We start from the raw sequence: 18,419 nt of genomic DNA, 5'->3' as shown, positions 1-18,419 counted from the left end.
GACTTTGAACCCGTTGGTCGACGTAGTTCAAATCCTAATCATTTCTGCAGAACATACTAATATACACATCCTGTGAATGTAAACGTCCTATCTCTAGTCGTTGAGGGTGTGCTGTTTTTCCTGAACATTATTGTAACATACTGGTAAACACCTGGACTGGAAGTATCAGTTCACTAGATTATTCCATGGCTTTCTGGTCGGAAGTTCGAGTTTGAAGATAATCATCCAGAAGGTAAATCATTTGTAACAGTCCATTCTCGTCTTAAAGAATGAAGTGACTGTGTATTGTATCTACACTAGGACGAATACAAACATCAAAGGCGTCATAGCTGTAATCCTAGGCACTCAGAGCTACAAACGGAGAGATACGGACTTACACGCACTTACCTTTATACTACTGTTTCACTACGGTCACACCGAGGTGCCACAATGTTTAAATCGAAAAGAGCATCGTTCCAAAGCCCCATCAGGATATCGATAGTTAAGTTCTCCGCAGTTTCAATGAGTATATTAATGAAAATGTCAGTGTTGCGTTTCCAAAAGAACACAGTCAATTTGCTCTCTAAACCCACTCCTATCGCCATTTTCATATTGGGTATTTTGCTGGTTACCAGAACGTTTTGGTGGATAACAGAACCAGTAATTATAATAATCCAAAGCTTTTTCCTTCAACTCTATCGAAACAACGAGTCTTCATGAAAACTTTGATCTTGAACTCAGTTTTTATTGTAGCGTATTTATGCAAAAGCTTGTTATGACAGCACAGCAGCCAACCTTGTGACACTACCCCACGTCATAGTTCTTGAACGTCCTCAGATGAACCATCTGTTAATGAAACAGCTGGTGAAAAGTTCTTACTACACTCTGTGAAAAGCAAAAGGAGGAACACATAGTCACTTTACCATGTCTGACATGAAATTCTTCTTATATCCAATATCCTACAGTTGAGTTCGTATGGTGGTTGACGTCTCGATAAACTTTGACCAATTTAGTTACCCAAGCAGTATTTTCTCACCATCATCTACCGACATTCTTGTATTCGAAGCATGCAGATGAGGCATATTGACTGCAGGTCCGCCTTTTCTCGCGTGGTAGTTGAACGGTATGCTTCTGGGGTGATAATACACTACATTTTTGTCATTTGCTGCAACTCTTGACCAGTTACTATTGCTGTAGTGTTTCCGGTGTAACGCGAATCACGCCATACATTACTACTTACATATTTTCGCTAAAATGCTACCTTTTTTCTCTGTGATGTATTTACTTTGGAGCTGAAACGATAATCCTTGATTGCTTTAAACTGAGTTCACACAGTAAAACTGAGTTTTGTCTGTTGAAATTAATCATCTACCATCTTACGGTTGATGGCAGATGACGACCCTGTAATACCAACTGCTACTGCGGCTACCCTACCTTAACAAACAGATTCTTTTGAAGCCATCCTGGATAATGCAGAAGCTTAGATTTAATTTGGGTTAGTAATGTTTCTTTTTCCTGCTGAATAAAGGTGACTATGACTGAAGCAAGAGCATGTATTTTAATGTAATCGGTATTACTCCCTCTATAATTTATGAGAACGATAGGGAAATGACTATTTTGAAACAATTGTCTGCGTCATTCATACATTGTGGCTATAAGTATTACCAACAAAATCAACAAGTGTACCCAAACATGTATGTATTTCTGTAAGGTAGGTGAAAAGCATGAAAACAGAAAACAGCTCCCTCAAAATAAATAAATAAATGTATAAAAATAAAATGCAACTGACACCCCATAGAGGATGCAAAAGTAGACAGAATAGGAACTGGAATGAAATTTTCCCTCTGAGGTGAAGTGTACCCTGATTTTAAACTAGGCAGATTAAAACTGTGTGCCGGACCGAGAGTCGAACAAGGGACCTTTGCTTTTCGGGAGCAAGTGCTCTAACGGCTGAGTTACCCAAGCATGACCCACGACCCGTCCTCACAGCTTCACTTCCACCAGCACCTCATCTCCTATCTTCCTGACTTTACAGATGCTCTCCTGCATATCTTGAGGGGCTAGCACATCTGGAAGAAAGTGAGTTAGAAAGAGTGCGCATTATTGACTTGATAGAATTGGATTCATCTACCCAGGAAATTGCTGCTTGTGTAGGACGAAGTGTTTCAGCAGTGCAACGAGGGTATGTAGAATGGTTTGGTTCACAGAAGGCCGTAGAACGCGACGGGATGGCTTAGGTCGCACCCCCCCCCCCCCCCCCCCCCCACCCTCATCCCCCGGAGAAGATCAACATCTCATTCGAATGGAATTGCAGGACAGATCTGCGTTCTCCTCGGCTCTGGCGCAACAGTGGAACAGTGTAACATCAGGGATTGTCGTTTATTATGGCATCGGTTACGTGCGCGTCGTTCACTTCTCCGTCTTCCTTTGACGAATGTGCAGAAACAAGCTAGATGGAAATGGTGTATGAAACGACGTCACTGGGGACAGGAATGGTATCAGATAGTCCTTTTGGATGAATGCAGTTTCTGTTTGTTCGAAAATGATCGCTGCATTTGGGTTCGCCACGACAGGAGTAGTAGCCTCACAGTGACTGCATTCGCACAAAATGTACAACACCAGTTCAGGACATGGTGTGTAGTGCTATTCGGTACAACCACAAATCACAATTGGTGCAGGTCTGGGGCACGGTGACCAATGTGACCTATGTGAATGACATCCTGCGACCTGTACCCATCGCTTTCTGCTCAATACCGCAGATGCCATTTTCAGCAAGCAAGCCACAGCCTGGGTAAAGTTTCCACAGTGAAATTTTCACTCTGCAGCGGAGTTTGTGCTGCTATGAAACTTCCTGGCAGATTATACCTGTGTACCGGAAGGAAGGAAGTTGAGAGATGAAGTTATAGCGGAAGGATGGCTGTGACGTCGGGTCATCAGGCGTGCATGGGTAGCTTAGTCAGTAGAGCACTTTACTGCAAAAAGCAAAGATCTTGGATTCGAGTCTCGGTCCAGCATCCAGTTTTAATCTGCTATGAAGCTTCAGAATAAGGTTTCCATTCTCAGCATCACATAACATTGCAAATACCAGTCAAAGAAAGATAGTACGAAATAAAAATGTTCACTTTATACAAAGTACAGTCATCCCATTAATAAATACAAAGGGGTTTATGTCCCTGTTATCTGTATAGCAGGAATAATACCTTTTTATAAGAGTGCCATGTGAAACTAAGAAGCCACTTGCTGAGGTTCAGACTGCAACACAACCTTCTATGTGGCCTAACACTTCGCCCTAGCTACAGCCAAAAAGAGTGAAACGCCTACAGATTCGTTGCAAAATTAGCTTTACGCAGTCTTTTGCTTCAGATTAACGGCCACAAGACTTTTGCAATAACAGGCTATCCTGTACAGCAAATAGATCGCGATTGACGCCGTCGCAACGAAGAATGCGATGACGTCGAGCAGCAGCAGCTGCCACCAGCTGAGGTCGAGGGCTGCGCTGCGCAGGTGGGGAGCTCCCTTGTGACGTATCACGTACTCGATCCACCACACGGCAGTGTCCAGCGACGTCTCCTGGTGCTCGCGGAATACCGCTGAGAATCGCTTCATATTTTCTCGGTAGCTGTGAGGAAAAAGAGGATAGATGATCATTTGTTACAAGTAGTAATTAGGATTGACGGTAAAAGAATAGCACAAGGAAAAATAACTTCCATGAAGTAAAACCTACTAATAGATAAATAGGAAACAAAAAATCAATATAAGTTAGGAGAATCTTTCTACAAGTCGCACTAAACTTCACACTCGCTCCAGATGCAAGTTCAGAAATATTAAAAAGTACAAGCGAAAGGTAGCAACCTATATTACATAAAAGTTTTCTGGGTATCTTACCATATCATATTATAATAACCATACAGGAGGACTGACGTTTCGGCCATGGTTAGACTGGCCTTCTTCTGGGTCTACCTGATGTGCTTTGGTTATGAGATGTCGCTAGGGCGGGCGCGCAGGCAATGGCGGCTCTGTGTTCGAATCACACAATCGAGCGCCAGTCTCACAGAAATGTCCTGAGGTGCCTCACACAGAGAGCACCCCAGAGTACCCCTCAGAGCTACAACAACCGCTTCTCGCTTTTTGGCAAGATTAACATTTTTTTCATTTTTTTACAAGGATGGGAACCTTTATTTATGATAATGTACAGTCAAATCACAAACAGATCGTATAGTTTCACATACACACCATGTCCTTCATACCACATGTATACAGACTCATCTTGATTCACCTTAAGACGACTATGTGTTCCGTGTTTTCACAACAAAGGGCACTGTCGAATATAAATAAGACTTTCCAGATCTCTATTATAAACTTCACCAACAATAAAAGTTTGGTAAGCAATAACATCACGAGCATCGAATCTTTCAAGGACACCTCACAGCTATGGCACATCAGTAGACCTAGAAGAAGGCCGGAACACTGGCTTCTCATACTTAGCTTCTACACTACTGGCCATTAAAATTGCTACACCCCGAAGATAATGTGCTACAGACCCGAAATTTAGCGGACAGGAAGAAGATGCTGTGATATGCAAATGATTAGATTTTCAGAGCATTCACACAAGGTTGGCGCTGGTGCCGACACCTACAACGTGCTGACATGAGGAAAGTTTCCAACCGATTTCTCGTACACAAACAGCAGTTGACCGACGTTGGCTGGTGAAACGTTGTTGTGACGCCTCGTGTAAGGAGGATAAATGCGTACCATCACGTTTCCGACTTTGATAAAGGTCGGATTGTAGCCTATCGCAACATTGCTGCTCGCGTTGGTCGAGATCCAATGACTGTTAGCAGAATATGGAATCGGTGGGTTCAGGAGGGTAATACGGGATGCGGTGCTGGATCCCAATGGCCTCGTATCATTAGCAGTCGATATGACAGGTACCTTATCTGCGTGGCTATAACGGATCGTGCAGCCACGTCTCGATCCCTGAGTCAACAGATGGGGACGTTTGCAAGACAACAACTATCTGCACGAACAGTTCGACGACGTTTGCAGCAGCATGGACTATCAGCTCGGAGACCACGGCTGCGGTTACCCTTGACGCTGCATCACAGACAGGAGCGGCTGCGATGGTGTACTCAACGACGAACCTGGATGCACGAGTGGCAAAACGTAATTTCTTCAGATGAATCCAGGTTCTGTTTACAGCATCATGATGGTCGCATCCGTGTTTGGCGACATCGCGGTGAACGCACATTGGAAGCGTGTATTCGTCATCGCCATACTGGCGTATCACCCGGCGTGATGGTATGGGTGCCATTTGTTACACGTCTCGGTCTCCTCTTGTTCGCACTGACGACACTTCGAACAGTGGACGTTCCATTTCAGATGTGTTACGACCCGTGGCTCTACTCTTCATTCGATCCCTGCGAAACCCTACATTTCAGCAGGATAATGCACGACCGCATGTTGCAGGTCCTGTACGGGCCTTTCTAGATACAGAAAATGTTCGACTGCTGCCCTGGTCAGCACTTTCTCCAGATCTCTCACCAATTGAAAACGTCTGGTCAATGGTGGCCGAGTAACTGGCTCGTCACAATACGCCAGTCACTACTCTTGATGAACTGTGGTATCGTGTAGAAGCTGCATGGGCAGCTGTGCCTGCACACGCCATCCAAGCTCTGTTTGACTCAATGCCCAGGCATATCAAGGCCGTTATTACGGCCCGAGGTGGTTGTTATGGGTACTGCACCCAAATTGCGTGAAAATGTAATCACATGTCAGTTCTAGTATAATACATTTGTCCAATGAATACTCGTTTATCATCTGCATTTCTTCATGGTGTAACAATTTTAATGGCCAGTAGTGTACATTATGGTGCGGTACAATAATCAGAAAACTTTTATGTCAGCTGACTCTGGTTGTAGAAGCCTACGCAAGTACATTTATCCATAGAAATTATCTATTTTATGTCTAAAACAAATGTATATCAAGTGCAAATAGGTTCAGAATATGTCGTCGCTCGACTAAAGGAATGAAATGAGGTCAAGGCCAAATATTTTGTCGATATAGGAATCTCTGGAGGTAAGTGAGAGCTCAGTTCGAGAAATATGAGGAGTAGAAGTATGTGTTAGTTTGTTACTTTCTCTACAAAATGGAAACGTATAAACTTACCTAGCGTTTCCAAGTACTGTATGAATGGCACTCAGAACCGTATCGGTAGTGACGTCTTTGAACTGCAAGCGGTAGCCTATACCGGCCTGTTCCATCTTAGCCACATTGTGGGGCTGATCTCCCATGAAAGGAATGCCAATCAAAGGCACTGCGAAGTAACTTGCTTCATTCATGCTCTGGAGTCCTCCCTGGGTAATGAACAGTTTAATGTTTGGATGTGCTGAAAAAGTGGCAATACATGTAAAAGTTACGACACTGACGAAGCTTTACTTGTAAAGACTGGTGCACTGTACAGAAGCTTACCCAAGACGTCCTGCTGGGGCAGCCACTTGGCTATCATGACGTTCTCCGGCTGTCCAGGCAGGCTGTCCACCTCCCACTTCCAGAGCACCCGCTGAGGCAACTGTGCGAAAGCTTCGAGGAACGCTCGCCTCTTATGCTCTGGTAGCGCAGTGCTTCTCACGTTGCTGCCGAGGCTGAAGTAAATTGCACCATCTTTTGCACCATCGAGGAAATCCTGGATATCCTGTAAAATAAGTAGTCTCATGAGCCAGTTTACCCTGTACGCAAATTGTTACAATAGGTAATGTTTCACAAATATATAGAAAACAATCAAAGAGACAGATTTTGATGGGATTTGTGGTAAATTTCTTTTATTCTTAAGCACAATAAACACTACATTTATCACTTGTAACGATTGTAAATTGGGTGTCAAATTATTTTCATCACAAGGTATTCTCCTCTATAGATTAAAAGCCACTAAACTCATTTGCATCACTGAGCCTATGGGAACATCAAAGTCTATTTCCCCCGGAGCGCTACTCCTCGTCTTAGAGGGTATATCTATGTTGTTTGGCATTGTGGATAAGAATTTTTAGTAGGCTATAGATAAGAATTAATGATGTGTTCCTGGATATATTCGCTAACTGATAACTGAGGAAACTGAAATCATTATGTGCAATATTTCTGTTGTGTCACCAGCTGCTTGTTTTGTTTCCTCAATAATTTTGCTATATTTCATTAATTTTAAATCTCGATATATTTAGCCAAAGACTAAAGCTTCACTCCTCTTTGTATCATAACAAGTCTGAAGTGAGAACATCAGAGTTCACCTACACCAGAGATCACCTGTTTCATATGTTTACTATGCATGTATACACAGTTTCAAAACATGAGTGACTGCTGTTGTCAAATTTCACAAGTGTAAAGATGTACTAACGGACATTTTTCATTACTCATGTTGAAACAGAGCTGCCTACAAGCCAGTTCAAACTGAGCAATATTTATTATTATTATTATTATTGTTGTTATTAAATTATCAAATTCTAATTTCAAATGACCAACTAAACTGAAAGCAATAGTCACTAATATTACATGCACCATACTCATGAATAAAAATCAACCCAATAAAATTGTAAGTAATTGCATACCTACATATCTTTAGTGAAGTGATTTCCAGTTCAGTTTTTCATAAATATAGAAACCCCATAGAAAACAACATTTCTCTTGATATACCTCATATTTCATCATTTGCTGTAGTGAAATATCAACACCCAGAAAACTTATGTCTTTGGCTTCATTCAAATTAAAATTCTGTTCATATATACAGCCTTGCTCAAATAACTATATTATCTTTTTTATGCTTATCTCAACCGTCACATAAAGAAATTTCATATGTGGTTGCTCAGTGCCACCTAATAAAGGAAATGTGTTAAATTTGAGACATTTACTTACATAAGGAACATGGTTACATCCAGCATATAAATTATGCTATATTTACGTAAATTTAAGGAAATGATTCCTTGCATACATTCCTAGACCTTTCCATACTAAGAGCTTTTGTAACCTGCCAATTAAAAAGGAGGTGAACTACCTATCATTTAACAACAGAAAAATCTCATTTCTGTCTATAAAACTGTGACTTTCAGTATTATACGATTCAAATATATAACATAAATTGTAATTAATGGACTTTTTCTCATACATTCTTGTATTTATGTTACTTATGAAGTTGCGCTTTATGTAATTAAGTACACCTAAAACACTGAAAAGTAATTTTTGAAAGATATTCAAAGTGATATAATAGTTTATCTAATAATTTTCCACATCTGTAACAGAATTTAGAGCAAAAAAGCAAGGCTGCAGTTATTCTCTTAAATATTATTAACCTTTCAGAGGATTTGCTACACAAGTAATTACCCCTGTCGACTTTCCTTAAATTAGCTGGTCTACCACTACTCTAAATCTCACACAAACCCATATCTTCATCCATATCTTCATCACTCTGTTGTTGTTGTTGTGGTCTTCAGTCCTGAGACTGGTTTGATGCAGCTCTCCATGCTAATCTATCCGGTGCAAGCTCCTTCATCTCCCAGTACCTACTGCTATCTACATCCTTCTGAATCTGCTTAGTGTATTCATCTCTTGGTCTCCTTCTACGATTTTTACCTTCCACGCTGCCCTACAGTGCTAAATTTGTGATCCCTTGATGCCTCAGGACATGTCCTACCAACTGATCCCTTCTTCTAGTCAAGTTGTGCACAAACTTCTCTTCTCCCCAGTCCTATTCAATACCTCCTCATTAGTTACATGATTAACCCACCTAATCTTAAACATTCTTCTGTATCACCACATTTCGAAATCTTCTATTCTCTTCTTGTCCAAAATATTTATTGTCCATGTTTCACTTCCATACATGGCTACACTCCATACAAATACTTTCAGGAACGACTTCCTGACATTTAAATCTATACTAGATGTTAACAAATTTCTCTTCTTCAGAAACGCTTTCCTTGCCATTGCCAGTCTGCATTTTATATCCTCTCTACTTCGACCATCATCAGTTATTTTGCTCCCCAAATAGCAAAACTCCTTTACTACTTTAAGTGTCTCATTTCCTAATCTAATTCCCTCAGCATCACCCAACTTAATTCGACTACATTCCATTATCCTCGTTTTGCTTTTGTTGATGTTCATCTTATACCCTCCTTTCAAGACACTGTCCATTCCATTCAACGAACGACTTCCTGACATTTAAATCTATACTCGATGTTAACAAATTTCTCTTCTTCAGAAACGCTTTCCTTGCCATTGCCAGTCTGCATTTTATATCCTCTCTACTTCGACCATCATCAGTTATTTTGCTCCCCAAATAGCAAAACTCCTTTACTACTTTAAGTGTCTCATTTCCTAATCTAATTCCCTCAGCATCACCCAACTTAATTCGACTACATTCCATTATCCTCGTTTTGCTTTTGTTGATGTTCATCTTATACCCTCCTTTCAAGACACTGTCCATTCCGTTCAACTGCTCTTCCAAGTCCTTTGCTGTCTCTGACAGAATTACAATGTCATCGGCGAACCTCAAAGTTTTTATTTCTTCTCCCTGGATTTTAATACCTACTCCAAATTTTTCTTTTGTTTCCTTTACTGCTTGCTCAGTATAAAGATTGAATAACATCGGGGAGAGGCTACAACCCTGTCTCACTCCCTTCCCAACAACTGCTTCCCTTTCATGCCCCTCGACTCTTATAACTGCCATCTGGTTTCTGTACAAATTATAAATAGCCTTTCGCTCCCTATATTTTACCCCTGCCACCTTTAGAATTTGAAAGAGAGTATTCCAGTTAACATTGTCAAATGCTTTCTCTAAGTCTGCAAATGCTAGAAACGTAGGTTTGCCTTTCCTTAATCTTTCTTCTAAGATAAGTCGTAAGGTAGTAGCTTATCCGCACTCCTATTTTTTTATTCATTATTATACCTACTCCTGCATTACCCCTATTTGATTTTGTATTTATAACCCTGTATTCACCTGACCAGAAGTCTTGTTCTTCCTGCCACCGAACTTCACTAATTCCCACCCTGTATGTTATATTTAAGATATAAAAACTAGTTCTATTTGTATACTATGGTTTAACAATAATTTGTGATGTTCAAATCTCCACAGTATTAACTGCTTTTACCATTTTCTTTGAAGTACCAATACCCTCCATACAATGGAGTTTTTGTGATGGAATTAATAATTTTAGAGTTTGTAATGTTTCAGTCTTAAATCCTTTTAATTTTATTCTTTAACCTTTGTCGGTCATAGATTTGTGCATAAAGTGGCCAATTCTGAAAGATTAGCGTTTTTATGCCTTCTTTTCACATCTTACATTTGAGTGGATATGTTATTATATTTAAGAGTAGATTAGGTCGTCTAAATTATAAACATTGATACATTCTGTACTCAATAAGGTTTCCTTTACATTAAGTGCATTATAGTTTTGTTTTAATTTAAACTGTTTCCTAATTTCCGTAGTAATGTGATACATTTACTTCCTTTATTGTCATACATTGCATACAACGACTCATTTTATAGATATATTATTCTAAACTGAACTGAAATAATGCAATTTACTTCCAGCTACCCATGTCACTTCTGATATTTTGATCAATAGTTCTGGTAGAGATGTTGCAACATTTTAAATTCTTCTTTGAGTGATAAAGTACAGCTCCTTCATTCATTTCTTGAAGAAATATCTTGATGTCTAATGTGATCCAACTAAAATCATTACCAGTTTCTCAGTTTCTGTAACAAACTGAAGTAAGAATTGCAATGGATTAACATCTAACAGTAAATCTTTTTCCTTCTATTTCTTTATCACCCTTTAGATTTGTCTGAAATAATTTGATTATTTTTCTCATCTACCTTGCTCATTAACACAATGAGAACTAGTGCCTCCAGTCTTCGTGAACTGATAACATATATTATGTTACCAATAATTACACTACAAAAACTGTTACATTATCCTTCTCTTCTCATCGAACTCTGTTCTCTGAACCCTCTTTCTCTATCGTGATTACAGTTTTTCGATATTCTGAACTCTCTTTCCAAATGTTACTTTATAAAGGATGATCCATCAGTACTGGCAACGAATAAATGAGCGATGTAGATATTAATGCCAGTGGCGCTGAAAACTGCTTAAATCACTAAAACTGAACAAGGTCCGAGGGTCCACGGAATGTTTGTTAGTCTATACAGAATCAACAGCTTATTTGACCACTATCTTTATCTTCTTAAACTGCAGAATGCTTATACAAAAAGCGATACTTAGTATTTCGAAGATTCCTTAAGTTCTTTACAATACTACCGCCAAGTATAACAACCAACAATATGGTACAGAATTATGCAATAATATTCTGAAATCAAACATAAAGACGTATCTCGAGCTGAAAGTCCTGCTCCACACCAAGAGCAAGGGTTTTGGACAGGAAATCCCACTATTGTTTTTCTCACATGGCATCCTGAAAATCATGCCTCAAGTTAGCCAAGTTGATGTATTACTTCTAGACATTTGAAAAGAATGTCACTCAGTAGCATACCAATGCTTATTAATAAAAGAATGGTCATTGATATACCAAATGAAATGTGAGACCGGAATGGGAATTTCTTGCTATGGAGATTGCATCATGTTATCTTGGGTGGAGGGTCATCCACAGAAGTAAAGTAGAAGAAACTGTGGCATGCCAAGGTAATGTAATGGAACCAATGCTGCTCATGTGATACTTCACTGACCTGGTAAACAAGATCAATAGTTGTTGCAGATATTTTGCAGAAGTTGCCTTTATTTACACCGATGTGACAAAAGTCATGAGGCTGCGATATGGAAATATACAGTCTGCAGTAGTATCGTGTACACAGGCCATAAAAGGGACTTGTAATTTGAGCCGAGGCGATTCATGTGAAATGGTTTCATAGCGAATTCAGTCTTCCGAGACCCATAGTGTCAAAAGTGTGTTGAGAATACTAACTTTCAGGCATTACGTCTCATCACGGACAACGCAGAGACCGATTGCCTTCACGTAATGAAAGGGAGCAATAGTGGCTGCGTAAAGGTATGAGTGCTAACAGACAAGCAACACTGCTTGAAATAACCTCAGAACTGAGACGTGGGACTAGGAGAGCAAGAAAGGTGTGGATGGGGCCTAATCAGTTACCGTTGGTTGCACAGAAAACACATATACTTTATTTTTAAAAAATAAAACTCTCAGCTGTCGTTTTTAAAAGATTTTATTACACTGGCGACTGAAAGCCTTATTAGAAGAATTGCAAGTTTTTGTCGTCTGAAGGCCACAAGCTATGTTACACACAATCAATACCTGAAAGCCTGATTAAGAAGGTTTAAAATTATTCTTCGGCTGAAGGTCAGAAGCAATCTCAAAAATACACAACTGCTGAAGGCCTGAATTACGAATAAGGAGGACAATTACACGTTAAAAAAACCAAGAACCCTTTAACAATCTTAATAACTGTAACAAGTTATAGTGATGACTGAAGGCCTTATCATGACAGAACTGAAACTATTTGTCAGTTGAAAGCCACAAGCAATGTCGCAAACAATTAACGGCTGAAGGGCAGCAGCAGTTTCAGAATACACAAAGGCTGAAGGCCTAAATTACGAGTGAGGAAGGCAGTTACACATTAAAAAATACTAAGATATGTTCTTCTTAACAATCAAAATGGTAACAAGCTATAGTAATGGCTAAAGGCCTTTTTAAGATAAAACTGCAAACTATTGGTTGGCTGAAGGCTTCAAACAATGTTACACACAATCAACGGCTGAAGGCCTGATTAAGAAAGTTGAAAATTATTCGTGGGTTGAAGGCCACAAGCAATTTCAGAATACACAAGGGCTGAAGGCCTGAATCACAAGGAAGGAAGGCAGTTTTATGTTAAAATACAAAAAAACCTTTTTTAAACAATCTTAACGAACTGTAACAGGCTATAGTGACGGCTGCAGGCCTTATTAAGAGAAAATTGAAAAATAATAATGTCGGCTGAAGGCCAGAAGCAGTATTACAAAGAATTAACGGCTGAAGGCCGGAATTACAAATAGGGAAGCCAATAACATGTTAAAGCATTAGGGTAAATTTTAAATAATTATAACAACTTGTCCACATAAGACGGAGTGATCCACAGACAGTGCTCCCTGGATCGACCTGAGGAAGATGACTACAGCTGTGAAAGCAGTGAGACAGGCAGCCAAGAGTTGTACTCACGTAACAGGATGGCAATGCACACTAGGGGTAGCTTCGGCGCCGACTGACCAACTAACCAATCCGCCTAACGTCCGATCACCGGTACAACAGTGGAATACTTTTAAGCAAGGGTGAAGAGACAGACAGCACTACGTCTTTAGAAAACACCCAAGGCCGAAAGAAACACTATAACCAAGACAGAACTCTCAAAAAATATGCGCAGTATAATACGAGATGCTGTCGAGCTACACGCCGTGTCGGACAGGATCAACACGACGAGGAAAGGTACACTGCCGGAAATGTATGTTAACCTAGAGGGCAGGTCACTGGGGCGTTAGTGGCCACAAAGCAGAAAATACTGCTGGTTGCACTTCACTAATAAGAATAATACTAAATCCAAACTAACATCGGCTAATAGCTTCCACCAGCCTGACAGAATCCACTTGTTGCAGTTGGTCTCACCGACCCTGGGAGCAGCATCAAGCAAACAACAGCGAGATCTCAAACAGTGGAGGTTTCAGTACTGGACATGGTTCACCCAACTTCAACCGTTCGGGGTTTGGTCGTCAGCTACAGAGCTACAGCCCCTCGATCCGACAGTGCCTTCACGCCGCCAGCGGTCCCGGCCTCCACTCGTGCAGTGGACCTTCCCGCTGTTCAGTCCAGAGCTGAGAAGCAGTGAGGTCCGGACAGCCAGTACTCGCCGGCATCCACTGGCGACACACATGCACTGTCTGAAGGAAGGATTGGTCGCGAGAGTGCACGACCACGTCAAGGACCACATTCAGGAAGTTTTAGTTGAATGGACCGTGGTATTCGAGTAGTGCAACTTTCACTGGGGTGTGTGTGTCCGCCAGTCGAAGTGACCACATGGCATAAGTTGCCAATCCACGATTTATACTGGGATCTTTCCCATGCGTGACTTACGTGGGGACGACCGTTGGTTGGTCGTTAGGTCGATCATCGCAGCAGACGACGTGCATTTGGTCTTCCGACTGCCTGTGGCTTCTCTATGTTTGTGCTGACTTATAATTCGTCCGTGTTGTTTCACAGTGACTGGTTTTAGTATTGTGAGTTGTTGGTGGAATTGTTTTCTCAGATCCACGCGTATCTTGTTGTTTTGAATGAACACTAATTTTAATGCTGTCTGCGTACTGGATTTGGTGGAAGTTGCGAACAGACAGTTTGGTTGGGGCGCAGCAGCAAGCAGGTCTGTGCAGCGCGAGGGCAAGCCAGGGCCGCTAGTGGCGTGCTGTCACTGCCGGATCGAGGAGGGGTAGCTGCGAAAGCGACGACTTCGTTGTACACCGAACCCTGGACGTTTAAGTTGAGTGAAGAGTTAACTGCTTATGCAACCCCAACTATTCTGAGATCTCGCCTTTGGTTGCCGGGTTGTTGCTCCCAAGGCCGCTGAGAATGGCGGCAACGAGTGAAGTGTTTTGAGGCGGTGAAATATTTCAGTTGTCTTTCTCTATTCTTTATTCATCATTGAATTTAGTATTATTCTTATTAGTGAAGTGCAACCAGCGGTATTTTTTGCGTTATGGCTGCTAACGCCCCAGGTGCCTGCCCTGGAGGTTAGCGTACTTTTCTGGAAGTGTACCTTTCCTCTAAGTAATGAGAAAAATCTGGGGAACTGTGTTGGAGAATGGTGTATGGAGAATTGGAAAGAACAATGAAATTTATCAGTTAATGATGCAATCCACTATCACGAAGAAATGAAAAAGTAGGGGCTGCAATGGGCTGGACATGTGACTAGAATGGAAAACAACAGAATCACCAAGAAAGCATTGAAGGAACTCTCCAGGCAACGAGACCATTGGGCCAACCCCATACAAGGTGGAAAAATGACACAAAGAAAGACATCGCAGCATTAGGAAATTCCACAGGGTGGATAGAGGCTGCAAGAGATACAAGGCAGTGGAAGGAGATTGTTGATGCAGCGCGTGGTCTACAGGGCCAGTGATAGCTGAGAAGAAAGAGAGAGTACCTTTCCTCGGCGTGTTGATGCTGTCCGACACGGCGTGTAGCTCGACAGCATCTCGTATTGTACTGCGCATATTTTTTGAGAGTTCTGTCTTGGTTCTAGTGTTTCCTTCGGCTTTGGGTGTTTTCTGAAGACGTAGTGCTGTCTGTCTCTTCACCCTTGCCTAAAAGTATTCCACTGTTGTACCAGTGATCGGACGTTAGGCGGATTGGTTAGTTGGTCGATCGGCGCTTAAGCTGTCCCTAGTTTGAGTTGCCATCCTGTTACGTGAGTACAACTCTTGGCTGCCTGTCTCACCGTTTACACAGCTGTAGTCACCTTCCTCAGGTTGATCCAGAGAGCACTGTATGTGGATCTCCCCATCTTATTTTGGCAAGCAGTCATAACTGTTTAAAATTTACCCTAATGTTTTAACATGTTATTGCCATCCCGACTTGTAATTCTGGCCTTCAGCCGTTAATTCTTTGTAACACTGCTTGTGGCCTTCAGCTGACAAATTATTTTCAATTTTCTCTCAATAAGGCCTGCAGCCGTCACTATAGCCTGTTACGAGTTATTGAGATCATTAGAAAGGGTTTTAGTATGTATTTTTAAGGGAAATTGTCCACATTATCTGTAATTCGGGCCTTCAGCCCTTGTATATTCTGAAATTGCTTGTGGTCTTTAGCCCACGAATAATTTTCAACCTTCTTAATCAGGCCTTCAGCCGCTGATTGTGTGTAAGATTGTCTGTGGTCTTCAGCCAAGCAATTATTTGCAATTTTTTTCTTAACAAGGCCTTTAGTCGTTACTATAGCTTGTTACCGTTTTGATTGTTGAGAAGTATTTGTTAATGTGTAACTGCCTTCCCCACTTGTAATTCAGGCCTTCAGTCGTTGTGTATTCTACAATTGCTGCTGGCCTTCAACCGTTAATTGATTGTAATTTTGCTTGTGGCTTTCAGCCGACAAATAGTTTCAATTCTGTCTTGATAAGGCCTTCAGTCGCCACTATAATTTGTTTCAGTTATTAAGATTGTTAAAAGGGTTTTTGGTATTTTTAACGTGTAATTGTCCATCTTATTGGCAATTCAGGCCTTCAGCAGTTGTGTATTTTTGAAACTGCTTCTGGCTTTCAGCCGACGAATAATTTTGAGTCTTCTTAATCAGGCCTTCAGCCGTTGATTGTGTGACACATTGCTTGTGGCCTTCAGCCGACAATATCTTGCAATTCTTCTAATAAGGCTTTCAGCTGCCAGTGTAGTAAAATCTTTTAAAATGATTGTTGAGAGTTTTGTGTTTTTTCTTTAAAAGAAAGTGTATGTGTTTTCTGTGCGATCAGCGGTAACTGATTAGGCCCCGTCCACATCTTTCCTGCTTTCCCTAAGTCCCACGTCTCAGCTGCAAATATTTTGCTGAAGTTGCCTTCATTTACACGGATGTGACAAAAGTCGTGGGGCTGCGATGTGCACATATACAGTCTGCAGTAGTATAGTGTACACAGGCCACGAAAAGGACCTGTAATTTGTGCCGAGGCGATTCGTGTGAAATGGTTTCCGATATGAATATGGTCGCAGGACGGGAATTAACAGACTTTAAGACGGAATAGTAGTTGGAGCTAGACGCATGGGAAATTAAATTACGGAAATCATTATCGAATTCAGTCTTCCGAGACCCATAGAGTCAAATGTGTGTCGAAAATACTAAATTTCATGTATTACCTCTCACCACGGACAACGCAAAGACCGATTGCCTTCACGTAACGACTGGGAGCAACAGAGGTTGCGTGAAGTTATCACTGCTAACAGACAAGCAACACTGCGTGAAATAACCGCAGAAATAAATGTGGGACGTGCAGCGAACGTATCCGATAGGACAGTGAGGTGAAATTTGGTGTTAATGAGTTATGGCAGCAGACAACCGACGGACGTGCCATTGCTAACAGCACGACATCACATGCAGCACCTCTTCAGGGCTCGTGACCATATCGGTTGGACCCTAGACGAATGAATAGCCGTGGCCACGCCAGATGAATACCTATTTCAGTTGGCAAGAAGTGATGGTAGATTCGAACGTGGCGCAGACCCCACAAAGCCATGAACCCAAGTTATCAACAAGGCACTTTGCAAGCTGTTGGTGGCTCCATAAAGGTGTGGACTGCGTTTACGTGGAATCGATTTGGTACTCTGGTCCAAATGAACCGATCATTGACTGGAAATGGTTATGCTGGGCTACTTGGAGAATATTTGTTGCTGTTCGAGGACTCATGTTCCAGAACAATTATAGAATTTTTAAGGATGACACAACTGCTCATGACTGATTTGAAGGACAATCTGGACGATTCGAGCGAATGCTTTGGCCACCCAGATCGCTGGACATGAATCCTATCGACCATTTATGGGACATGATCCAGATCTCAGGTCGAGCACAAAATCCTGCAGCGGCAACACTTTCGCGATTACGGACAGCTGTAGAGGCAGAATGGCTCAATACTGCTGCTGGGGGCTTCCAACAACTTGTTGAGTCCAAGACACGTCAAGCTGCCGCACTACGCCGAGCAAACGGAGGTCCGACACGATATCGAGAGATGTCCCATGACTTTTGTCACTTTAATGTATAATGAAACACCATGTGCAAAAACCTGTACAATTATTCAGTCAGAAGATTTCAAAGTGGTCGAAAATTTGACAATTTGCTTTAGGTATACGCAAATGAAAAATTGTGCATTTCCCAAACAGGAGAAACTTAGTACCCAATGACAGATTAGACACGAGACTGCATGAGACACCAATGTGATCAATCTTACACTTTCGCTCCGGTTTGTGGGAGCTATACCGAACAGGACTGGCCGCTGATTTGTTTGACACACACGAGAGAGTCACGTAAATACTGAAAAATCTAACATGAGTGCCCAGTAAAGCACGATGCCCTAGGGTGGCATTAGCCGACGTAGGTTGGTGGTACTTCCCTATCCAAATTATGTAAAACTCCTTTGAGGGGGAAGTGGTTTATCTGGAAATGGGCATTCTTTGGAAAACAGGAGGAGGTCAGCGGTAGTATATGACAGAGAGTGTGACGCAAGGAAACAGGAGGAACCGTGCAGATGTTGTTGAAAGCGAGGTACCACGCTAGAGCGCTGCTATTTGTTTGGTGGAGACTACGCCAAGGAGAGCGATTAGATTCTCGCATGAACTATGAAAGAGACACGGTGACTAGAGGCAGACGTTGATGAATAACGTGTCCCAATGGGCCAGATATCATCATCATCATCTTGAACAGTTTCCAGCCCC

The 18,419-nt window shown here is 41.6% G+C and overlaps 1 protein-coding gene across 1 annotated transcript in view; it reads right to left on the bottom strand.

Moving 5' to 3' along the window:
• Nucleotides 1-2,927: 2,927 nt before the first annotated feature.
• Nucleotides 2,928-18,419, bottom strand: part of LOC126252814 (UDP-glycosyltransferase UGT5-like) — an 81,452-nt gene continuing 65,960 nt past the window's right edge. Inside the window, exons 5-7 of the mRNA XM_049953755.1 lie at nt 6,448-6,670; nt 6,145-6,364; nt 2,928-3,598 (exon numbers count right to left, since the gene is read on the bottom strand). Of these exons, the coding sequence (XP_049809712.1) occupies nt 3,322-3,598; nt 6,145-6,364; nt 6,448-6,670 (720 nt within the window). The 3' untranslated portion in view covers nt 2,928-3,321. The remainder of the gene's footprint in view (nt 3,599-6,144; nt 6,365-6,447; nt 6,671-18,419) is intronic.

The sequence above is a fragment of the Schistocerca nitens genome, chromosome 4, assembly GCF_023898315.1.
Source record: "Schistocerca nitens isolate TAMUIC-IGC-003100 chromosome 4, iqSchNite1.1, whole genome shotgun sequence".
NCBI classification, from domain to species: domain Eukaryota; kingdom Metazoa; phylum Arthropoda; class Insecta; order Orthoptera; family Acrididae; genus Schistocerca; species Schistocerca nitens.
Note: the sequence above shows the minus strand (reverse complement) of the source record. Positions and strands in the feature narration are given on the sequence as shown.